Source organism: Cricetulus griseus, chromosome 5 (genome assembly GCF_003668045.3).
Source record: "Cricetulus griseus strain 17A/GY chromosome 5, alternate assembly CriGri-PICRH-1.0, whole genome shotgun sequence".
Classification (NCBI taxonomy): Eukaryota; Metazoa; Chordata; class Mammalia; order Rodentia; family Cricetidae; genus Cricetulus; species Cricetulus griseus.
This window is the reverse complement of record NC_048598.1, coordinates 25,990,424-26,010,410: the sequence shown is the minus strand read 5'-3', so window position 1 is coordinate 26,010,410 and position 19,987 is coordinate 25,990,424. Positions and strand designations below refer to the sequence as shown.

The window sequence follows — 19,987 nt, the reverse complement described above, 5'->3', positions numbered from 1 at the left end:
CCATCACCTGGGTGGTGATCACTCACCCTCTCAGGAAGCACTCTAGGCCCTGGTAATTCACAGCTTCCCAAGTCAGTTTATTTAGTTATGGAAGCCCCAATCATTGGAATACTCTTCCAGGCTTGGAGCAGAACTCTATTTCTCTAGAATCTTTTCTTATAAACCCTAGTTTTGTCTTCTTAGATGACACAGGATTAGTACATTTCTTTAAGTGACAATTCCCCGGTGTTTGAAAAGCCAGTGCTGAGTTTTCTTTTCTTGGTGGAAATCTTAAGTAAAAGCAGGAATAAGTTCAATATGTGTCTTTAAGGAGTTCTCTCGGCAATAATGCAGACAATACAAAAATCATGCTTCATGACAAAGACGCTCTGCAGAGAGTTCAGAGATCATAGAAGGTGGTGCTTCTGGTGGTTGGGGAAGGAAGATGTGGTGTGAACTCTTACTGTGTGATGACTAAATTTAGGCATATAAAGGTAAGAATCATATGCAGATGATTTCATTTCATAAAAGTGGGTAACTTCACTGGGGAAATATATTAGAAAGAGAATTGAGTGGGCATTTAAGAGAAGTGTTGACAAAGTATTTTAATTATATTACTCCTAGTGTAAATATACATTTCTTGTAATGATATGTTACAAGAAGACCAAAATTTAGAGCAGGTCAGATGCAGAAGCATCACATTTTAAACCCTCCCAAAGATGACAATAAGTCTTAATGTATGTCATTCCCATCAGAACAAGATGGGGACTTAGGATGGTCTGCACCTACAGATGATATCTCTTAGTGACTGCTAAGAAAGTAGGACAGAGGATAGATAAGAAAGAGCTTCTGGATATCTTGTCCCTTTCTCCTTCTCTGGGGGACCATGTATGTCTCTCTTAAGGTCCTCCTTGTTTCCCAGATTCTCTGGTGGTGTGGATTGTAGGCTGGTAATCCTTTGCTCTACATCTAATATCCACTTATGAGTGAGCACATACCATGTTTGTCTTTCTGTGTCTCTATTACCTCACTCAGGATGGTTTCTTCTAGTTCCATGGATTTGCCTGCCAAATTCAAGATTTCATTGTTTGTTTTTCCCCCACTGAGTAAGAACTCCATTGTGTAAATGTATCACATTTTCTTTATCCATTCTTCAGTTGAAGGGTGTTTAGGTTGCTTCCAGGTTCCAGCTATTACAAATAATGATGCTATGAACATAGTTGAACAGATGTTCAAGATTTCCTGAGAAAATTGGGAGCACAGGGGAGGGAGATAGGAGAAAGAGGAAAGGAGAAGGGGGGAGGAGACCATAAGGGATCAGGAAGATGGAGTTGGGGGAAGAATAGAGAAGGAGAGCAAGGAAAGAGATACCATAATAGAGGGAGCCATTATAGGTTTAAAGAAAAACCTGGCATTAGGGAAATGTCCAGGGATCCACAAGGATGACTCCAAGTAAGAATCTATGCAATAGTGGAAGGGCTACCTTAAATGCTCTTCCTCTATAATGAGATCGATGACTACCTTAAATGCCATCCTAGAGCCTTCATCTAGTAGCTGATGGAAGCAGAAGCAGAGATCCACAGCTAAGCACTGAGCTGAACTCCTAGAATCCAGTTGTAGACATGATGAGCAAAGGGGTCAAGACCATGCTGGGGAAACCCAGAGAAACAGCTGATCTAAGCAAGTGGGAGCTCATGGGCTCCAGTCAGACATCTGTGGAACCAGAATAGGACTGAAACAAGCCTCCTGAACTTGGGAGTCAATTGGGAGGCCTGGGCAATCTATGGGGCCTCTGGCAGTGCAACCAGTATTTATACCTAATGCACAAATGGGCTTTGGGAGCCCATTTCCCCATAGAGGGTTACTTTGTCAGCTTAGAAACACAGGGAGGGCCTATGTCCTGCCTCAAATGATGTGTTGGACTTTGATGATCCCTCATGGGAGGCCTCACCTTACCTGGGGATTGGATAGGCAGTGGGATGGGGAGGTTGGTGGGGAAAATGGGAGGATGGGAGGGAGAGGGAACTGGGATTGGTATGTAAAATAAGATTGTTTGTAATTTAAATAAAAATTTATTTTTTTAAAAAATGGGCTTCTGGCAAGTTCTAATTAGTACAGCTTAAAATGGAAGATTACCTGTGATTTGATGTTGGTTGTGGCTTTAAGTATGGTCTACATGTATGCTAGGTTTCTGGTTTTCAAAGAGGGGGCCAATGAGTAAGACCATTCATGGAGGAGAAGAAGAAAGTTTTGACTTGCATTAAAATTTTGTTCTAAATCTAAGAGTAAGTAATACATATGTCTTACTTTACTTAATACAGGGTTTGATGGTGATACAGGTCCTATGTCAAAGGTTCAAGGCAGAAGCCATTTATTGTGACTCTAAGGAACGATGAGAGTTTGGACACCGGACTCTCAGTTCATCTTTTTTCCCTCAGTACATTGTAGACTGTGGCAGTTTGCCTAGACTGGGGTAGATTTGTAGGTTAGATTACGGTAGCTCAGTAAAATGATTCATCACAAAAGGTATATGTGGCATTCACAATGCAACACAGGCAGAAGAAAGTCTGAGCTGACACTTCTCTTATTCTCAGTGTGAATTCAATAACAGACGTGTATGTCAACAGAACTTGACAATTTGGTATGTGGTCCTTTCTTCTGCTACCATAAGCCAGGTGCCTGGAAATTCTACCAGCCCTGGACTTGTGATGTGACTGAGGCTTCACCAAGCAAAAGTCCATCCTATACTGCTGGTGACTCATACAACCTGCATCCCTGGAGCTTTCTTCCCAGCTTGTGAGTAATTCCACTAGTCTCTTTTCTCCAGATGTTGTTTATGGCCTTTATAGCTAGCCAAGGGGTGGGGCCTAGTGAATGCCATTCTTTTCAGGAGCTTCCTAAGCCTTTCAAGTTTCATCATCTTCAGTGTTAGGAGCTTCTTGCAGCATCCCCCCTGCCACCTCCTTTCAGGAAGGAATGTTTTAGGAAGAGCCAATGAATGATGGAGAACTGTTTCATAGTGAATGGTCTCCTGCAATCTCAATGTTCCATTGCATCAGGACCAAGGCTGTCATGGTAAGATATTTTCATTACAGTATGTGGTCATTGATTAGAAGAATCTCCCATAGAAACCTCTCCCACTTTTTAGTACATAAATCATTGTAGAAACTAAGTTCTTAAAATTATTTTTTTATTTTGAAATCCTCAGGTTTACAAAAGGGATGAAAAGATTAGGACTATGAACAGCTGTACAACTTTTAACCAGAAATTGTCAGGCTTTCACATGCAGATAAACTTATATATCTATTGCAAATAAAATATATGTATCATAAGCATATTCTATTGCATAAACATAACATTATTATACCACACAATGTTATTACTAATCCACTATTAGTATATCTTAAAATTCCCTCATTTGTATTGGAATTATCATTCAGTTTTCACATACTTTCATTTGATCATTATAACACTCTCGTTTAGCTTTCATTTGGAATGGAGCCAAGACTTATTGGGAATGTTGACCTTTCTTCATTTCCTCACATTCTACAATTTCATGCAAGCTAAGCATTCCGACAGCAGTACTGGACAGTAATATCAGCCGTTCTAGAGCATCAAATCAGGAGCTGCAACATATCATGTTGACAGGTCGCATTCTTACAAATAGAGATGTTTGATTATGTGATAAGTTGATGAATTCCATATTTTTCTATTGAAGAATCTTTCTCAAAAGGGCCAGTGGCTAGTGCTGGCATGTGGTAGTAAAAAGCATGGATAAGAGGCTGTTCCAGACTGCATACACATTGTCACCCTGTCTTAAAACTAACAATCAACCAATTAACCAACCAACAGATGGAAACAGCTTTGATTTTCTGGGGAGGGAGAAAATGATTTGAGGCCATAGAATGTACTTTTAAGGTTTATTCCTGGTTACATATTCTCTCTGTTCTTTTATTAAATAAGGTTTATTCCATTTTGTTTTTGTTAAATAAGGTTTGTTCCTGGTTAAATAATCTCTCTGTCTTTTAGTAAATCAAATCCATATCACTTTTAATTATTATTCATGGTCTTGTTATATATAAACTTCTCAAATTACTTTTGGAATAAAATGGAAATAAACTGTGCCTTTTCAAACCTCTCCTCATAAAGTCGTTATTGAAGTAATTTTGTTCTACTTTTGAAAATCCGTTTGTGAACTAGTCTAATAAAGATGTTTCCCCATATATTTCATAGATCCTAAGCTATACAATTTAAATAACAATAGTTTACTCTCGAGCTTTATAAATATCCAGGTCAGTATGAGGTTAATGACTTGTGATATGCATGACAACTAACACGGAAATGGAGAAAAAAATAACAACGCAGATACTTTTGACCCAGAGAAGACCAGAGAGGGAGGCCTGGGTGGGTTGGAGCACACGGGTTCTCAAGGGTTTGAGCATTCTTTCTCTCTGAGTGAGGATGGCTGCTCGAGCCCCAGCCCATTTCCCTGGCCCCTGGAGACGGTACTGGTATGGGGTGCAGGGTCCCCAGAAAATCTCCTTGGCCAGCTTTGTATCCCAGAGGAAGAGAGAGAGCAGGTTGGGTTTGACACCCAACTCCGAAGCAATTTCATCCATGTAGTTGATGAACTGTACTCGAGCAGGGTCTCTGAGGCTTTTCATAGAGCTGGGTGAGAAAGGAAACATAAGAATCAGATTTCAGTCTCTGTTGTTCCCTGAGTTTCCAGTAGAGCTTGCTTTTATTGGCTTGTTGATTCCACACTTTTACACTCATTAAATCTTATATATTTGCCTCAATTTCCTTAGCACACTATAGTATCTTAATACATGATGTAAGTCCCTGAGGCTTTAAAGGTCCCAAGTACTCAGCTGAATGACTGACACATATAAAAAGAAAACATTGAATGACTGGATGAAGTCTTTTATCTGGATTCCCCTTCTAGATACAGAATCCAGTTCCGTGATATGAATTAAATTAGCAAGGAATATATAAGTCACAACGTATGAAACTCTATTGCTCACTTAAAGTTTCCAAGCTACATAAGCTATCTTTCCCGTATAACAATTCTGTGCACAAATTCTTCCTTTGAATATTCCTAGATAATCATAAGTGACTATTTTTAGAGGACCAAATACTTGAAAATTAAAAGCCTCTCTGCAAGCAGCACAGTGGCACTTACTTGTAGTTCTAGGACTGGGGAGGCTGAGGAAGGAGAATCATCATGAGTTCAAGGTCAGCCTGGGCTACATAGTGAGTTCAAGGCTAGCTTAGGCTATAAAATGAGTCTCTATACCCAAACTAAATAAGAAACCACTCTGTTAAATCATTCTTGGGTAAAAGAGACACAAAATAGAAAGTGTCACAATTTAAAAAATATCAAAACTTTTGAAAATGTTGGGAGGAGATACATTTGTATTATTTCAGATAATTATAATTAAAAAGTCAATGAAAGTAGCCAAATAAGTTAGAAAGAAATGTAAAATAAGGCCAAGGAAAACAGTGCTAAAGTATTAAGTACCAAATTCTTGGCTGCAAGGGTAGGACAGTCATCTTTGGCTTTTCCTAACTGTGAACCTTAGTGAGTATCAGTATCTACCTGCCAGGCAAGATAGGCCCACAGGTGCAATAACAGCAAGACTGTTGTGGGGGAGCCCAATCTCCCTCTGATTAGATCTGAGGCCTGCTCCACAGGAAGAAATTCATGCCTCATACTATAAACCCAGTAAAACCCCCATGACTGAAGGGTTTTGAGGCATTAGGAGAGAATGTACTCTTGTGTAGTTAGATTTGTGCGACTCCAAACTGCCTTCTAAATATTTATGTTTGCACTCATAATCAAATACCGCTACTCTCAGCCTTCATCGGACAGTTTCTCTTTGTAATGGGTGGTGATGGATTCAGGGACTCATGGTGCTGAGAATGAATGACGGCTGAGTGCTCAGCCCCAAACAGGACATTTGTATCATCTCCTCTAGGAGAGGAGTTTTAGGAGACTATCAGGGAAGAGGGGGAAGGAAAGAATGTAAAACCAGAAGATGAAGAAAAGGGCTGCAAAATGCTGTCTTCTGGATATCGCGAACCTTTCTGCGTTTGTTCTGCCACTTTAATTTCTTTAACATTATACAGGTTACATAAAGTGCCTTTTCATACAAGAATATAATGGACCCCTTGACCTCACTACCCTTTATTTTATTTCCCCATACCGCCATTAGTCTCCTTAGCTGCCCAGATTGTTTTATTGCTATTTTCATGTTATCAACACAGATGAGTTTATGTATCTATAATGTCTTGGACTCACAAATGACAAATACAATACAATGTCTTTTTCATTTATATCCATATTCCTGCAAATGATATAACTTATTCTTGCTTATGGTTAAAATCTTCATTGTGAATATAATGCACATTTTTGCTATCCCCATGGACATCTGAATTGTTTCCCTAACCTGGTTACTGTGAATAGGGAATGTAATAGATACTGATATGCTATGTTGGCCTGGAGTCTTCGGGTAAATACTGAGAAGTGGTATATCTGGTAGGTCTATGTTGGGAGGTTTTAAAACCTCTATTCTTATTTCTACAGCAGGAAATGAGAATTGATTCTATTCTTCATGTCGGCTTGGTGTTCTGTGGTTATTTAACATGTCATGTCAGGTATTTGTTCCACAGTCAGACCCATGTTTAAAAAAAAAAAACTCAGCATGATATCACTGAACTAAGATTACCTTACTGGGCTCACTTAGGTGTAAACTATAAAAAAATCAAATATCCCTCTCTGAACAGGTTTTGCTTAACAAAAAATTAGGTTTCTTACTCTTTGGTCATTTTTTGTTTCTTTCTATTGATGTCAGCCATCATGTCTTTCTTTGAGGGCAACTTTTGCAGTCCTGAGAAAACAAGATACAGACATTGGAGGATTGGCATGAGGACCGAGGTACATAAGCAAACAAAAAGGATGTCTTTGAAATAGAATAGAATAGAATCATCATGTCTCGGCACAATTTCCAATCAAAGCCTTGTGTTTAAAGAGTTTCAAAGGAAGAGAATTGCCTTCCCATCATCATGCCCAGGATGTCAGTCAGGGAATTCAGCTTTCCCTTTAAGGTAAATAGATGTTTAAACTTTTCCTAGTTTAAATATACCCTTAGCATCTTTCAAAGACCCCCAAACTATGTTGGGACCTGACTCAAAGTTTCTCTTATCTGAACATTGCTTAGCACTGAGCTTACATCCCAAACACAATTTTTTTTCTGTCTTTTGAGTTAAGAACATTTCTTAGTTTTCATTGTGCACCCCAAAACTACACACTGATGGTAGATGTCCCCAAACTGCAATAACTACAGTTTGAAAGGAGAGCAAGTAATTGCAAATGGAAATTCTATATATGTGAATGTGTCAGGGACAAGGAAAACACAACAGGTAGAATGTTAAATAACACTAGGAAGGCAGAGCAAGTGTGATAGGCTTGCTCCTGTAAATTATCTGCCCCATTGCTTCCACCTGTTGCCAATATCTGTTAGTATCTGCAGAAGTATGGCCTGCACACAAGTACCTCCAGTATTTCCAAACACATTTCAAACATGAGTGTGCAAAGCAGGAAAGAAACAGAACTGGAGAACTGAATTGAAAGGTCATGTAGGACTTTCAATTACTACTGTACACAAATGCACACCTAGAAAAACATCAATTATTCTTCTACACATATACCAAATGGACATGTGCACATCCTCAGTGAAGCACATGTTCAGGCTTGTCCAGGCATTACTGTCTATAGTAATCCTAAGTGACCTTTAACACAAAAAGTTGTAGACATATGTGTACATACACCCATATATTGAATGGAAAAGAATATGGGGTGCTGTATATTAAGTGAAGAGAATGACTGTAAAATGAGGATTCAGTTCACAATATTGTAGGAGAAAGAAGCCAGACACCATATAGTGCATATGCTCCCAGAATTCCTCCCCAGTTCTTTCATGTTGCTATGTCCTCCAACCCCTTTACTATATTTTCACGTGTGTTGCAAAATCATAGGTTCCCATTTAGCTTACACATGCACTCTTCATTTTGGCCAATCCTTCTCCCACACACCTTTTTCCTCCCCCATATCACTCTACTATCTTCTTGAACTTTCCTGCCCCGGTATTCACATAAGCTATGATTCCGTTTGCACAGAGGAAGAAGATAAAATGACTTCACTACACTTCTGATATGTGTCCCATGTGGCTTGTCCCTTGTTTGTTCTCCAACCTTAGTCAATTTATGTTTCCATAAAACCTCACCCCAAGTTAAGTTTCTGCTGAAAAGTAGCAAATGAATAGGCAGTTGCATTAAAATATAAATAACCTCATTACAATTTTTTTGGTTTTATGATTTTTATTATTTGGGTGTTTTCATTTTTAGTTGAATTCTTTTAGAGTGAAACATCACCCTTAAGAAGAGCCCAAAGTAGTTTCTTTATTTCACTATTATTATTATTATTGTTATTATTATTATTATTATTATTATTATTATTATTATTATTATTATTGATTTTTTCAAGACAGGATTACTCTGCGTAGCTCTGGCTGTCCTGGAACTCAATCTGTAGATGAGAGTGACCTAAAATTCATAGAGATCCACCTGCCTCTGCCTCCTGAGTGCTGGGATTAAAGACATGTGCCACCACCTCCTGGCTATAACAGTTTATTTTTAATGGTGAAATTTCAGATAATGAGAGAGATCAACAGAATAGAAGACCTGTGAATGACTCTTAAATTTGCAGAGCATTTGGAACATATTGTATTCATGGGAAGATCAATACATACCAGCAAACACTTGCACAACCCATCGGCTTTGGAGCTCTGATGTAGGGATGATGGCTCCAAATGGTTGTATGATGCCAATGAAAGCTAAGGTTGGCTTCTCTAATGCAGGAGGGAAGACATACTTAAACATGGAGTACTGGCTGTCCAGAATTGTGGAGTCATTGTTCAAGAAAGGGAAGGACAATGTATAGCCCGTGGCAAAGATGACAACATCTATGCTCTCTTCAGTGCCATCCTCAAAGATAGCTGATGTCGAAGTAAACTCCTTCACATTTGGTTTTATCTGCACTTTTCCAATAATGATACGATTTGGCAGGTCATCACTGAAAACTGTTCGGTGGCCAAGAATTCTGAGTATCAAGAGATGAATATACAGCTTCTTAATAAAAACATAGAATAGGCAAAATCCCTGGAAATGATTGCATAGCTTCAACAATTTTTATTCTGCTTTTCAGTATTCTGTGTTCAGTATTCTGCTCCTCAGAAAGGCAACGTAGCTCATTAGTAAAGCCTGGTTTTCTGATTCAGAATAGAATCTCGATAACTTTCTCAGTCTCCTACCCATTGGGAGACCTTGGACAAACCATGAAACTCTTTGATTTTACTTCCCTAATTGCAAACCACTAATAAACACCGTATCAGACTTGTTAATACACGCTAAATTTTTTAGATAATAATATTTTTACAAGGAATAAAATGTGTTAATTGTTTATTGAGACAGATTCACTATATAGCCCTCGGTGGCATGGAACTCACTTTGTAGCTCAGGGAGTTTTTGTACTCACAGAGATCTGCTGTCTCTGCTTCCTAAGTGATTGAATTAAAGGTGTGATCTACAAAGTATGATAATTTTTGATGTATTTATTTATTCTTGATAGTATGTAAACTCAGTTGACATTAACTAGTCATTAATATTTTTGATTTATTGTATTTATTTGTGTGTGTGTGTGTGTGTGTGCGTGTGTGTGTGTATGCATGAGGATGTAGAGGTCAGAGAACAGCTTGTGGAAGTTAATTCTCTCCTATTACCATGTGGGCTCCAGATTTGTCAGGCTTCGTGGCAAGTGGCTTTATTTGCTGAACTATCCTGCTAGCCCTAGTTGCAGCATTTAAGAATGCATTTTCAATGAGAATGTTTGTGATCAGGACACTAAGACCTTTGGTAAATTTTAGCTTAAGGTTTCAGGTATGAATTAGTAGAAGGGAGTCACATTCCCAGGGTACATAGTACATAAGTAATATTTTTAAACATATTTCATAGATTGTGAATAATTTCTCCATAAAAAGGAACCTGTAGTCATACATATGACCTAAGTTCAGAAAAAATTATTTATGCATTCTTCTAGATATCTATTAATATTGATTTTCTGTTTTCAGCAATTCAAACCTTTATTATATTTTTCCTGGAATAAAAAAAAATCTACATTTACTTACTTAGGTGTATGTGTGCCATCAAGAGTGCCACAGTGTATGTGTGGAGGTCAGAGAGTGACTTGTGGGAGTCAGTTCTCTCTTTCCATCATGTGGATTCTGAGGACCAAATTCAGGTCATCAGGGTTGGAAGCAGGTGCCCTTACCCACTGAGCCATCTCTCCAGCTATGGGATTTAAAATTTTATTACAGGAGCTGCTTAGGATGAAAAGAAAACAGGACTGAGAGTGAGCACACAGTGACATCAAACCTTAGATGTCTTAAGGAGGAAAGAAGACAAAAGTAGAGGAAAAGTGGCCATAAACTTGGAAGACCTGGAGAAGGAAGACATGGGATGAGAGGATGAGACCAGGCCTGAGAACTGGCTGGTGTTGAGTGAGGCAAGAGAAAAAAAGCTTAGAATTCTCAAATACATAATGAGCTTTGGAAAGATGTCTATAAACATTAGAATCTTCAGTGGTAAGGGTTAGGAGTCATGAACACAGGATAGGGCGGAATGGCAGTGCAGGTGAAAGGCTGTGAGGTTGTTGTGTGTGGATAATGAATTGTCCTGGTGGTTGATGATGGATTTGAAGTTAAGCATGGAATCAGGAATCAGAGTTTTTAATTTAGAGAACAGACATGAAGTAGTTGACGGAAGATGGAGAGAGAGTGGGAGAATGTGGCAAAGTGACCCTGTACAGATTTCAAAAATAAGATAAATTTTAAAGTCTCTACTTCCCCACTCTGCACAGCTTTTCTTGTACTTTAGTGGGATAACAAAGAACCCTCAGTAGGAAGGAAATAATTTGGATATTCCCGTGGCAGAAATCATGCTGTCACCCTTGGCGCCTAGGTGTGTTACAAATGGAGCTCCTTAGATGGCAAGGCCCTTTGGAGAATCCCACCCATTTGTCAAGGACCTATGGATACAATGCTGCAAACTCCTGAGCTGATTTTAGGGAACTCATGGGCTTCAGGCTTCTTTAACTTTTGCTATGCTTATTCTTATGGTAATTCTTAGTTTTGCCTTGTTAGTTGGGATTATGTCTGAGTTTACAGGGAACAAAAGCCTCTACAGAAAAACTAAATTTCTCTGATCTGTTACAGAAACCAGTTTCTCCAGTTGTCCCTGGCTGCCTTGGCAGTCATCCTGAGGAAGCAAGAGGAACTCACTAAAGTTAATGATTATTGCTTATTCAATACCCAAAAGAGATAAATATAGTCCAAAGAACCTAAGAATAAAAAAATGATTTCTTAAAAGTTGACATTAAAAAACCTTATAGAGACAGAGAAGGAAAAAGAGATAGGACATGAAAGGTCAGACATCTCTCTGACACCAAGACATGAACACTTACTTTTCCAATATCAAGTATCAGTAAAATAATCTAAAATTCTCAGTTCCTTGAAAAGAAAAGTACATGTATACATTTGCAAGAAGACTAGAAGTTCAGTCTCCATAGTTAAAAGAGTTAGGTATTTATTTTTATAGCTTATAAAGAATAAGATTATGACTGCAATCCAGATAATAAAGGTGACATACAGATTACTCAGAAACTGGTATACACCTGAAAATGTTATCCTAGGCATCACAATATACTTAGCTGATCTCATATTGTTAAGAATTAATCACAGGGCTTAAATCTCTTACTTTGTAACCACGTGTTTGCTGCTGGGAAAGGCAGAGTATGAATAAGATGTACCTGGCTAGATATAAACATTTGGCTTGCTATATAATGATATGGGGTGAAGGTCAATGAAATCAAGGGAGTAGGAAAGAAGAAGAGAAACTAAAATGTTAGTGATTCTTGGAAAATGATTAAAGAGAAATGATTTGAAACTGTTCATGTTTGAATGTATTAGAATTTGTGCAAATAAAGACGGCCTGAGCTAGTTGGGGCCATCAGTTTGAATGACAATGGTGGTCAGACTCCTCATTTTTCACCGACTTCCCACATCCATCCTTCAGCACAAACCCCCCCCCCCCCCGCTGGAGCTGGACTCTGGACTCTGGCATTCCCCATAAGAGAAATGCCGTGATGAATTAAAAGAATCGCTTATCACATTCATTTACTTATACATTTAATTGACTAGTGCAATAGCTTAAAGATATTGTCTGTTTAAAATTCCAAACTTTACCCATGTTGAGGCAGTAGTCCATAATTGGCATGGTTAAACCTCAAGTTTAACTTGTTCTCTACATATCTGTTGATCAGGCACTCAGGGTAGAACTTTTGGATAGTTTTATTGTAACGAGTGAAGAGTGTGGCATCCATAGGGTTCCCATGTTCCCAAACTCGGTTCCATATCCATGCCCCTTGTCTTGTGCTGAGGAAAACCTTCAAGAGAGAAGTGGTTGCCTGGTGAGTATTTAGTTGCAAATCACTCTGGTCTTAGATCCTTGGAGTATTGTTTTTTTTTTTTTTTTTTTTTTTTTTTCATTTGTCAAGGGAATGGAATCGACTTCTTGTATTGCATTGTCCACCTACACAGCTCCCTTTTCCCTGCCCCTACTTTATAAAGATATCCAATTACTGGAAGTCATTTCAGTTAATTTAATGTTTGTCATGGGCCTTCTCTCCTTGTGATGTTTGTTCCAGCTATGTTAGATGTCTGGAGTATCTGAAAGTCCCAAAACATGGGAAAAACTCAACAACAACACAATAGGTTTTCACCTTGAGTGTTAGTTCATATTCAGGCTCCACATAAGCTCTTTCAGATGATATTTCAAAGTGATGGAGAAACATGTGACTAAAATGTTTTGGATCAAAACAAGACAGATACAGAAATTCACACTGGGGTTTTCTTACTTTTACAACCGGAAAATTACAAACAAAAATGTTTGTTGTGCAAAAGAAAGGAGCATACATTTTGATAAATATTTTGTTCTATTTTGTGTCATTTAACAAGACCTTGAAAAGAAAGGTTTTTTTTAAGTCTATATTACAATCCCTTGAGTGATGCCATTGTCACAGAGATCTGTGGCTCTTTCATCTAAGAATCATGACATGATTAACTTATTTTACAAAAAGTGTTCAGTATTGGAAATCCTGTGTTTTTCTATAAAGTATGAATCAAAATAAAAAAGTTAATTTTGAATTGTTCGAATGATGCTCCATGCTCAGACAAAAGAAGGACTTCTCCACATCCTTCCCTACTTTTTATTTGTTCATAGTCAGTGGAGTTCATGGTATTTTTCTTTTTCTTAACACCTTCACACACAGATCAACAATATGTTTATAATACTCAGATTTGTGTATATTGATTGCTCTTTAAACTTCATTTCCAACATGACAACAGTGTCTTCTGTAAAATTAATTTCTTTTTGAAATGTCCCATTTAGCTACCTGTAGCTATTTCTGAGTTAGCAGACTTCCATAACTCCAGTGCTTTATGGACTTGGAGTATTGTCACTTTGGAATTCTTTATTCTCTTATTCATATTTAGTCAGCAGAAAAACATGTCCTTGCAGTCCAAATGGGAACATCACTGCTAAAGTCAGAGAAAGTCTAGACTCATGTTCTCTGCTGTTACCAGGTTTACATCCAAGAGCAGAATCAGGGTATTACACCAAACCTGTTCAGCGACACGACTGATCTCGCTTGCCACATCTGCTCCAGAATTCCCAAGGCCAACCACGACTACTCTCTTCCCCTCAAAGCTGCCTGGGTGCTTGTACTCCCAACTGTGGAGATATCTGCCTTGGAAGTTGGTGATTCCTGTGAAGGAAGAGTCACAAGCAGAAGTGGCAAACACTGGTTGGTAAACTTCGTTCCTAAACTTGAAGTTCGCGTTACTTAATTCTCTTCCTTGTTTTTGGATTTTATGACACTATAACAGAATATTCTCATCCAAGGAACAAAACAGTCAACAACAGTGATTATATGGCTAAAACCAAAATCAGAGCAGATTTTTTAAAGGAGCCAATAAAAATATAGCCATTTAAGATTTACTCAATGTGTTAACTTCTTGTCACTTTGTAATGTTATTGTGTTTTTCTAGTTTTCTATTCAGAGATATGATACTGTTTCTTCACTTTGAAAATTCACAAATTTGTAAAGATGCTTAGCAATGTACATCAGTGTTGTCCAAAAGCAATTGAATGCCAACCACATATTCAGTTTTAAACTTCCCAGATGCCCAGAGTGCTGAGAATGATTGTAATTTTAATTCCATATCTTACTTAACCCAGGATATTTTGAGATGATAATACATTGTTGATGTAAGGTTAATAATGAGATCCTTTGTATGCTTCTACTGTGTTTTCTAAGTGTGGCGAGTAGTTTACAAAAGAAATATCTTAATTTTATACCCTTCACATATCAAAGGGTCATCAGTGACATCTGGTTAGTGGCCACTCTTTTTAACACCATACGCTTGGCATATTAGAAGTTTCAAGTCATTCTGGAAAAAATTATATTTCAACAATATAATTGCCATAAATTACAAAGTTCCATGATATATAATCTGCCATTTATTGAGTGTGCCAAAGACTTGTAAAATATCTCCAAATCTCTCCTCTGAATACTACTTCTATTGTTTTATTAAGTCTTTACCATCATTTTCTCTTAAATGGACTGTTTAAAGTCTTTCTTATTGATGCTCCTGACTCAGCCATCTTCCTCTATCAATTAATGTCCCACACTACAGCAAGACTTACCTTTATAAAGTGCAAACTTGATTATATACTTGCTTTTCCTACACGCATGTGCATACGTGCATACACAAGTACACACAGACACACAGACACACAGACACAGACACACAGACACACACACACACACACAGAGAGAGAGAGAGAGAGAGAGAGAGAGAGAGAGAGAGAGAGAGAGATGCTTCTCCATTGACTCTTACATGCTTCTCCCAACCTATGCACTGTAAGTATGTGCTAATCCCTGAGCTGTCCCCACATTTTCCCCATTTGCTGCTTTTTACACATTGCTTCCTCTTCCATGAAAGTCTCTCTCAGATCTTGTTTGTCAAAGAACTCTTACTTCCAGTTCAAAATTTATTTATATTACTAGATCTTCCCTGACTGTTCTATGAGCTTACGATATCCTATGTTGTGTCCCCTCTGCATAAACACCTTTGTCCAATACCTATGATAGGATAGGCATTAAGAGTAATTGAAATAGACTACTGGCAAAGGAGGGCATTTTGGGGTGAGGTAGAAACCTAGTGCAAGGGAAACTCTCAGGATCTACACGGATGATCCCAGCTAAGACTCCTAGCAATAAGGGATATGTAGCCTGAAAAGGACATCTCCTATTCAACCATGTAACTTTCGACCTACAGTCTGTCCTGCCTACTGGATGTGCTGGGTTAAGGATGGCACAGAGATTGTGGGAATGAGCAACCAAGGACCAGTCCAGAGTGAGACCTATGCCACCAGAGTGAACCCACCCCTGACAGTGTCTAGAGTGCCAGAACCCAGAGGCTGGATGACCCAGAGGACCTAGGATAAAACCAAACGTGACTGGAAAAAAAATGTCTGCATGATGATGCCTAATGCCATTCTGCTGTACTCATAGATTTGTGCCTTTCCCAGTTGTCATCAAAAGGCCAACAACTGATGGGAACAGATGCAGAGACCCACAGACAGACATTAGGAGGACCTCAGGGAATTCTGTGCAAGAGGAGGAGGAAGGATTATAGGAGCCAGAGGGGTCAAAGACACCACCAGAAAACCCACTGAATCAACTAACCTGGGCCATAGGGGCTCACAGAGACTGAACCGACAATCAGGGAGCGTGCATGGGACTGACCTAGGCCCTCTGCATGTGTTACAATTGTGTAGCTTGGTCTTCTTGTGGGGCTCCTAACAATGGGAGCAGGGGCTGTCTCTGACTTTTGCCTGCTTTTGGAACCCAATTCCTCATGCTGGGTTGCCTTGTCTGGCCTCAATATGAGGGGAGGTGCCTAGTCTTACTGCAACTTGATATGCTATGTTTTGTTGATATCCGTGGGAGGCCTGCCATTTTCTGAATAGAAATGGAGGAGTGGATGGTGTATGTGTGTGGGGGGTAGGTGGTTCTAGAGGAGAGGGAGAAGGGACTGGGAGAAGAGGAAGAAAAGGGAAACTGTGGTCAGGATACAGAAATTAATTAGTGAATTAATTAATTGATTGAAAAGCAATAGAATCCTAAGAGTCTTCTCTCTCTCACACACACAAGAGAAATACCTGCAAAATCCTGTAAAGGAAAATGCTTCTCCGTGTAGTGACCACTGCAGACCATTATCCCATCAAAGATGTACATTTTCTGCACCTCATCAGCTTCCACCCCAACTTCCCACTGGCCAGAGGATGAAAAATCAGGGCGCTTCCTTATACTGCACACCTTTGTCTAGGAAACAAGGAACAAAGCCAGAGTTCTAGGACATTTTTATCCATTCTTTTTCCTGTAGAATTTTATGTTTAAGTAGATAAAGCAGCTCTATGCACAGCTCCTGAGTGGTTAGGATTTGTGTGCACATAAAATTCCTAAAATGACCATTTCCCAATTGTTATGGCTTCTTAGAGCACCAGTGCATTGATTTTTATTTCCTATGCCATATATTTTTACTTTATAAAATTAGCCAAAAGTTGGAATTCAGGTTCCATCTGGGACGGTGCTCATCTGGTGGGGTTCATAAGACAAATATAATATCTTCATTAATCATGAAAGTGGTGGAGACATGGATGGGAAATGCAGATTGATACCCCACTCCAGCTGGCTCTGGATGTACAGATTTTGCCTTGACCGATGAGCAGGAAGTGTGTGGGGTTTCACTTCTTACCTGGAACTGGATGTGTTTCATGAGCCCAAAGTGCCCGGCGTACATCCTGAGGTACTCCATCATTTTTGAGTGGTGCATGTAGTTGGGGAAATGGTCAGGCATGGGGTAGTCGCTGAAAGCTGTCATCTCCTTGGATGTATTGCAGGTCAAAGATTTGTATATCCCAGCCCTTCCACTTTCTGGTGTCTTCTAAAGGAAACAAACCAACCCTTGGCTTCCAGAATGTGTTAGGGGTGACCAGAACCGTGGTGTTTGGTATACTTTTCTTTGAAAAGTCATGATTTGGTTTTCAGATTTTGTAATAGTAGTCCAGCAGGATGAGGGCATTAGACTCATTTTCTGATGAGGGTTCTCTTGCTATAATTTCATTTGTAGTGACTAACTCCATTGTAGCAATAATTATTTTACAACAGGAAACAGATGACAGGCTTCAAGAAGGCACACAAACTGAGACAAGATTAGAAAAATAACCCAGAGTAGGTTTGGAAGGGAGACTCCCAATGGGTAAAATCTGCCTCACAACAGAAGGGATTTTGTTTAAGAGAATGTAATAGAGATAAAATGCTTATATGATTTGGGGCAAAAAAGGCATGCAACTGTGTGGTATATTAAAATATAAAGAAATAATAATGGCAACAATAAGATAGATGTGGTGAATTCATAAGAACAGTTTTTAATAATCATGTATTATGCTTCACTAAAACACATTAAAGCTGAGATTTCCCTTCCATCCTTGTAACTTCTGGAGACACTATGAGATAGACTCACTCCTTAAAGTTATTATACAGGACTCTGTTTGTAAGGAAGCACACCTTTCTTGGTAGAGACATGTTTTTCCAGCAATTAATTAACAACACAAAACATCATATAGGTCGATTGCATGATACGGAAGAAAATGCCATAACTAAAAGCAAGTTTGCTAGAGGGAAAATACTTTTGCATGATCTTTTGAGTTTCAACACTCTCATGCAAAATTTGCATATATCAATATCCTATGTATTATCTGTGGGGTTGCCAGGGACATGAAACTGAACAGGATCATGCTTATTCTACAAGATATCTCAAATTTATTTAAATGTTTATCACTCATTTGGAAAGTACATTTACGAAATAATTTATATTATCAGGTTTATTTATTAGTTGAATAGACGCAACTCTCGTACACATAGATGATGCCATACTCTGAAAATATTTATAAAATTACCTCATATCTCCACAGTCCTCCAATGTCACTGTTCTTTTCAAAACATGTGGGTTCTAGTCCCTCCTCCAAACAGCACTTAATGGCACCTAGTCCGCTGACTCCAGCGCCAATCACTGCAATTTTTTTTACTGCCATGGTCTCTTGAATGAAGAAGAATTATTTCAGTGTGCTTTTGAGCAACAAAGCCAATGTTCATTACTATGTCAGTGTCCCCCCTTCATTTTAGCATTGATGTATTTTTGGGCCACAACTTTAACTGCCTCTATTATACCTTCTATTATCTTAACACATATATTCTATTTTAATTATATATTAGATAACTACTTTTCTCCATTTCAGAACACTATGCTCCCACATAGTCAAACAACAGCAGATGGAAAAATCTTCTTAAAATGTACATTTCTACTGAACATACAGAGATTTTTTTTCTTGTCACTATTCCCTAAACACCATAGTCTAAAATCCATTTAGAGAAGTTGGTGGGTATTAGCAGTAATGCAGACAAGATTTAAAGCCTGTGGGAGTCTAGGGATTGACTATAAGCACACATGATGCTGTGCACATTGGAAGTGAGCCCCTGAAGATTCTGATGTCTGAAGGGAATACTAGAACCAATCACCTGCAGGTACAAGAGATGACTGTGTGATCATTTTAAATAGAACATTTGGTCAAAACAAGATTTTCTTCAATGAATGTCAAGATGATTATTGTAGAGACATCCCAGATTTTACTATACTACTAAAGCTTGACTTTAAAATAGTCATGCTGTGAGCTGGGCATTGGTGGCCCACACCTGTAATCCCAGACCTTGGGAGGCAGAGGCAGGGGGAGCTCTGTGAGTTTGAGACCAGCCTGGTCTGTAAGAGCTAGTTCCAGGACAGCCTCCAAAGCCACAAAGAAACCCGGATCTCAGAAAAAACAAAACAAAACAAAACAAAAAAATGAGTCATGCTGTGAAACAAATGCTTACTAATAGCTAACAAGGTGTACAAGGTTGCCATAAATTTTTGTTGGCATGTTGTCCCGAGTCTTAGAAATGGAAAATAATGGAAAGATTGAATAATAATCTATCCATTGGGTTTTAGGTTTCTTGGGTGATGCTTATGGGAAGACTGAGATAGCCCAGGGACCTAAGATAAAACCAATACCGTGGGTATAAAAAAACACAAAATACAACACAACATAAACAAATAAAAACCCATAGTGATAAAATGACTCCTAATGACATCCTGCTACACTAATATATCAGCACTTTGCTTTGCCATCATCAGAGAAGCTTCCTCCTGCAGCAGATTGGAACAAATATAGAGACCCACAGCCAGATAATACGCAGAAAGTGAAGACCTTGTAGCACTCAGCCCTAAATGGGTTGTCTCCAGAAAATCTCTCCTCTGGGCCAGGGAACCCCAAAGTAGAAGAGGTGTGACGAGTGTAAGAGCCGGAAGTGATAAAGGACACCAAGATGACAAGGCCTTTAAATCAACATGAGCAAAGCTTATGCCAACTCACAGAGACCGCAGCAGCATGCACAAGGCCTGCATGAGTCTGCACAGTCTGTCTCTCTAAGAAAGGACCTCTTATATTTATCCTTCTAATAGTGAAACCATTATGTGCATCAAGGCATATAAAACATGGGTTTTACACACCAAATTCCAGCAACTTCCAAGATTCATACCAGTGTTCCCCAAGCCTTCTGCCCACTTTCTCCTTCCATCAATTCTACATTCAAAGAGCACCACACCTCTCAGTGGGTCAGACAGGAAACAGATAGACCCTGAGGAGAGCAAGAGACTAAGCCTTTTTATAC

General features: G+C 38.8%; 1 protein-coding gene across 1 annotated transcript; it reads right to left on the bottom strand.

Moving 5' to 3' along the window:
- Positions 1–3,926: 3,926 nt before the first annotated feature.
- LOC100773198 (flavin-containing monooxygenase 5) lies at positions 3,927–18,315 on the bottom strand. The gene is made up of 8 exons (XM_027418093.2): positions 18,181–18,315; positions 16,977–17,165; positions 16,381–16,543; positions 13,776–13,918; positions 12,339–12,538; positions 8,790–9,139; positions 6,797–6,869; positions 3,927–4,647 (listed from the first exon to the last, which is right to left on the bottom strand). Exons 1-8 carry the CDS (start codon positions 18,313–18,315, stop codon positions 4,284–4,286), a joined length of 1,617 nt encoding a protein of 538 aa, XP_027273894.1. The 3' UTR covers positions 3,927–4,283.
- Between the last annotated feature and the right edge of the window lie 1,672 nt (positions 18,316–19,987).

Excerpts from the sequence above, each read along its gene's own strand:
- LOC100773198 (XM_027418093.2), bottom strand. The coding sequence starts at position 18,315 with ATGGCAGTAAAAAAAATTGCAGTGATTGGCGCTGGAGTCAGCGGACTA. Across the intron at positions 16,544-16,976 it reads TGAAACACATCCAGTTCCAG|ACAAAGGTGTGCAGTATAAG; the intron begins GTAAGAAGTGAA and ends CTTGTTTCCTAG. Across the intron at positions 13,919-16,380 it reads TCCTTTACAGGATTTTGCAG|GAATCACCAACTTCCAAGGC; the intron begins GTATTTCTCTTG and ends CTTCCTTCACAG.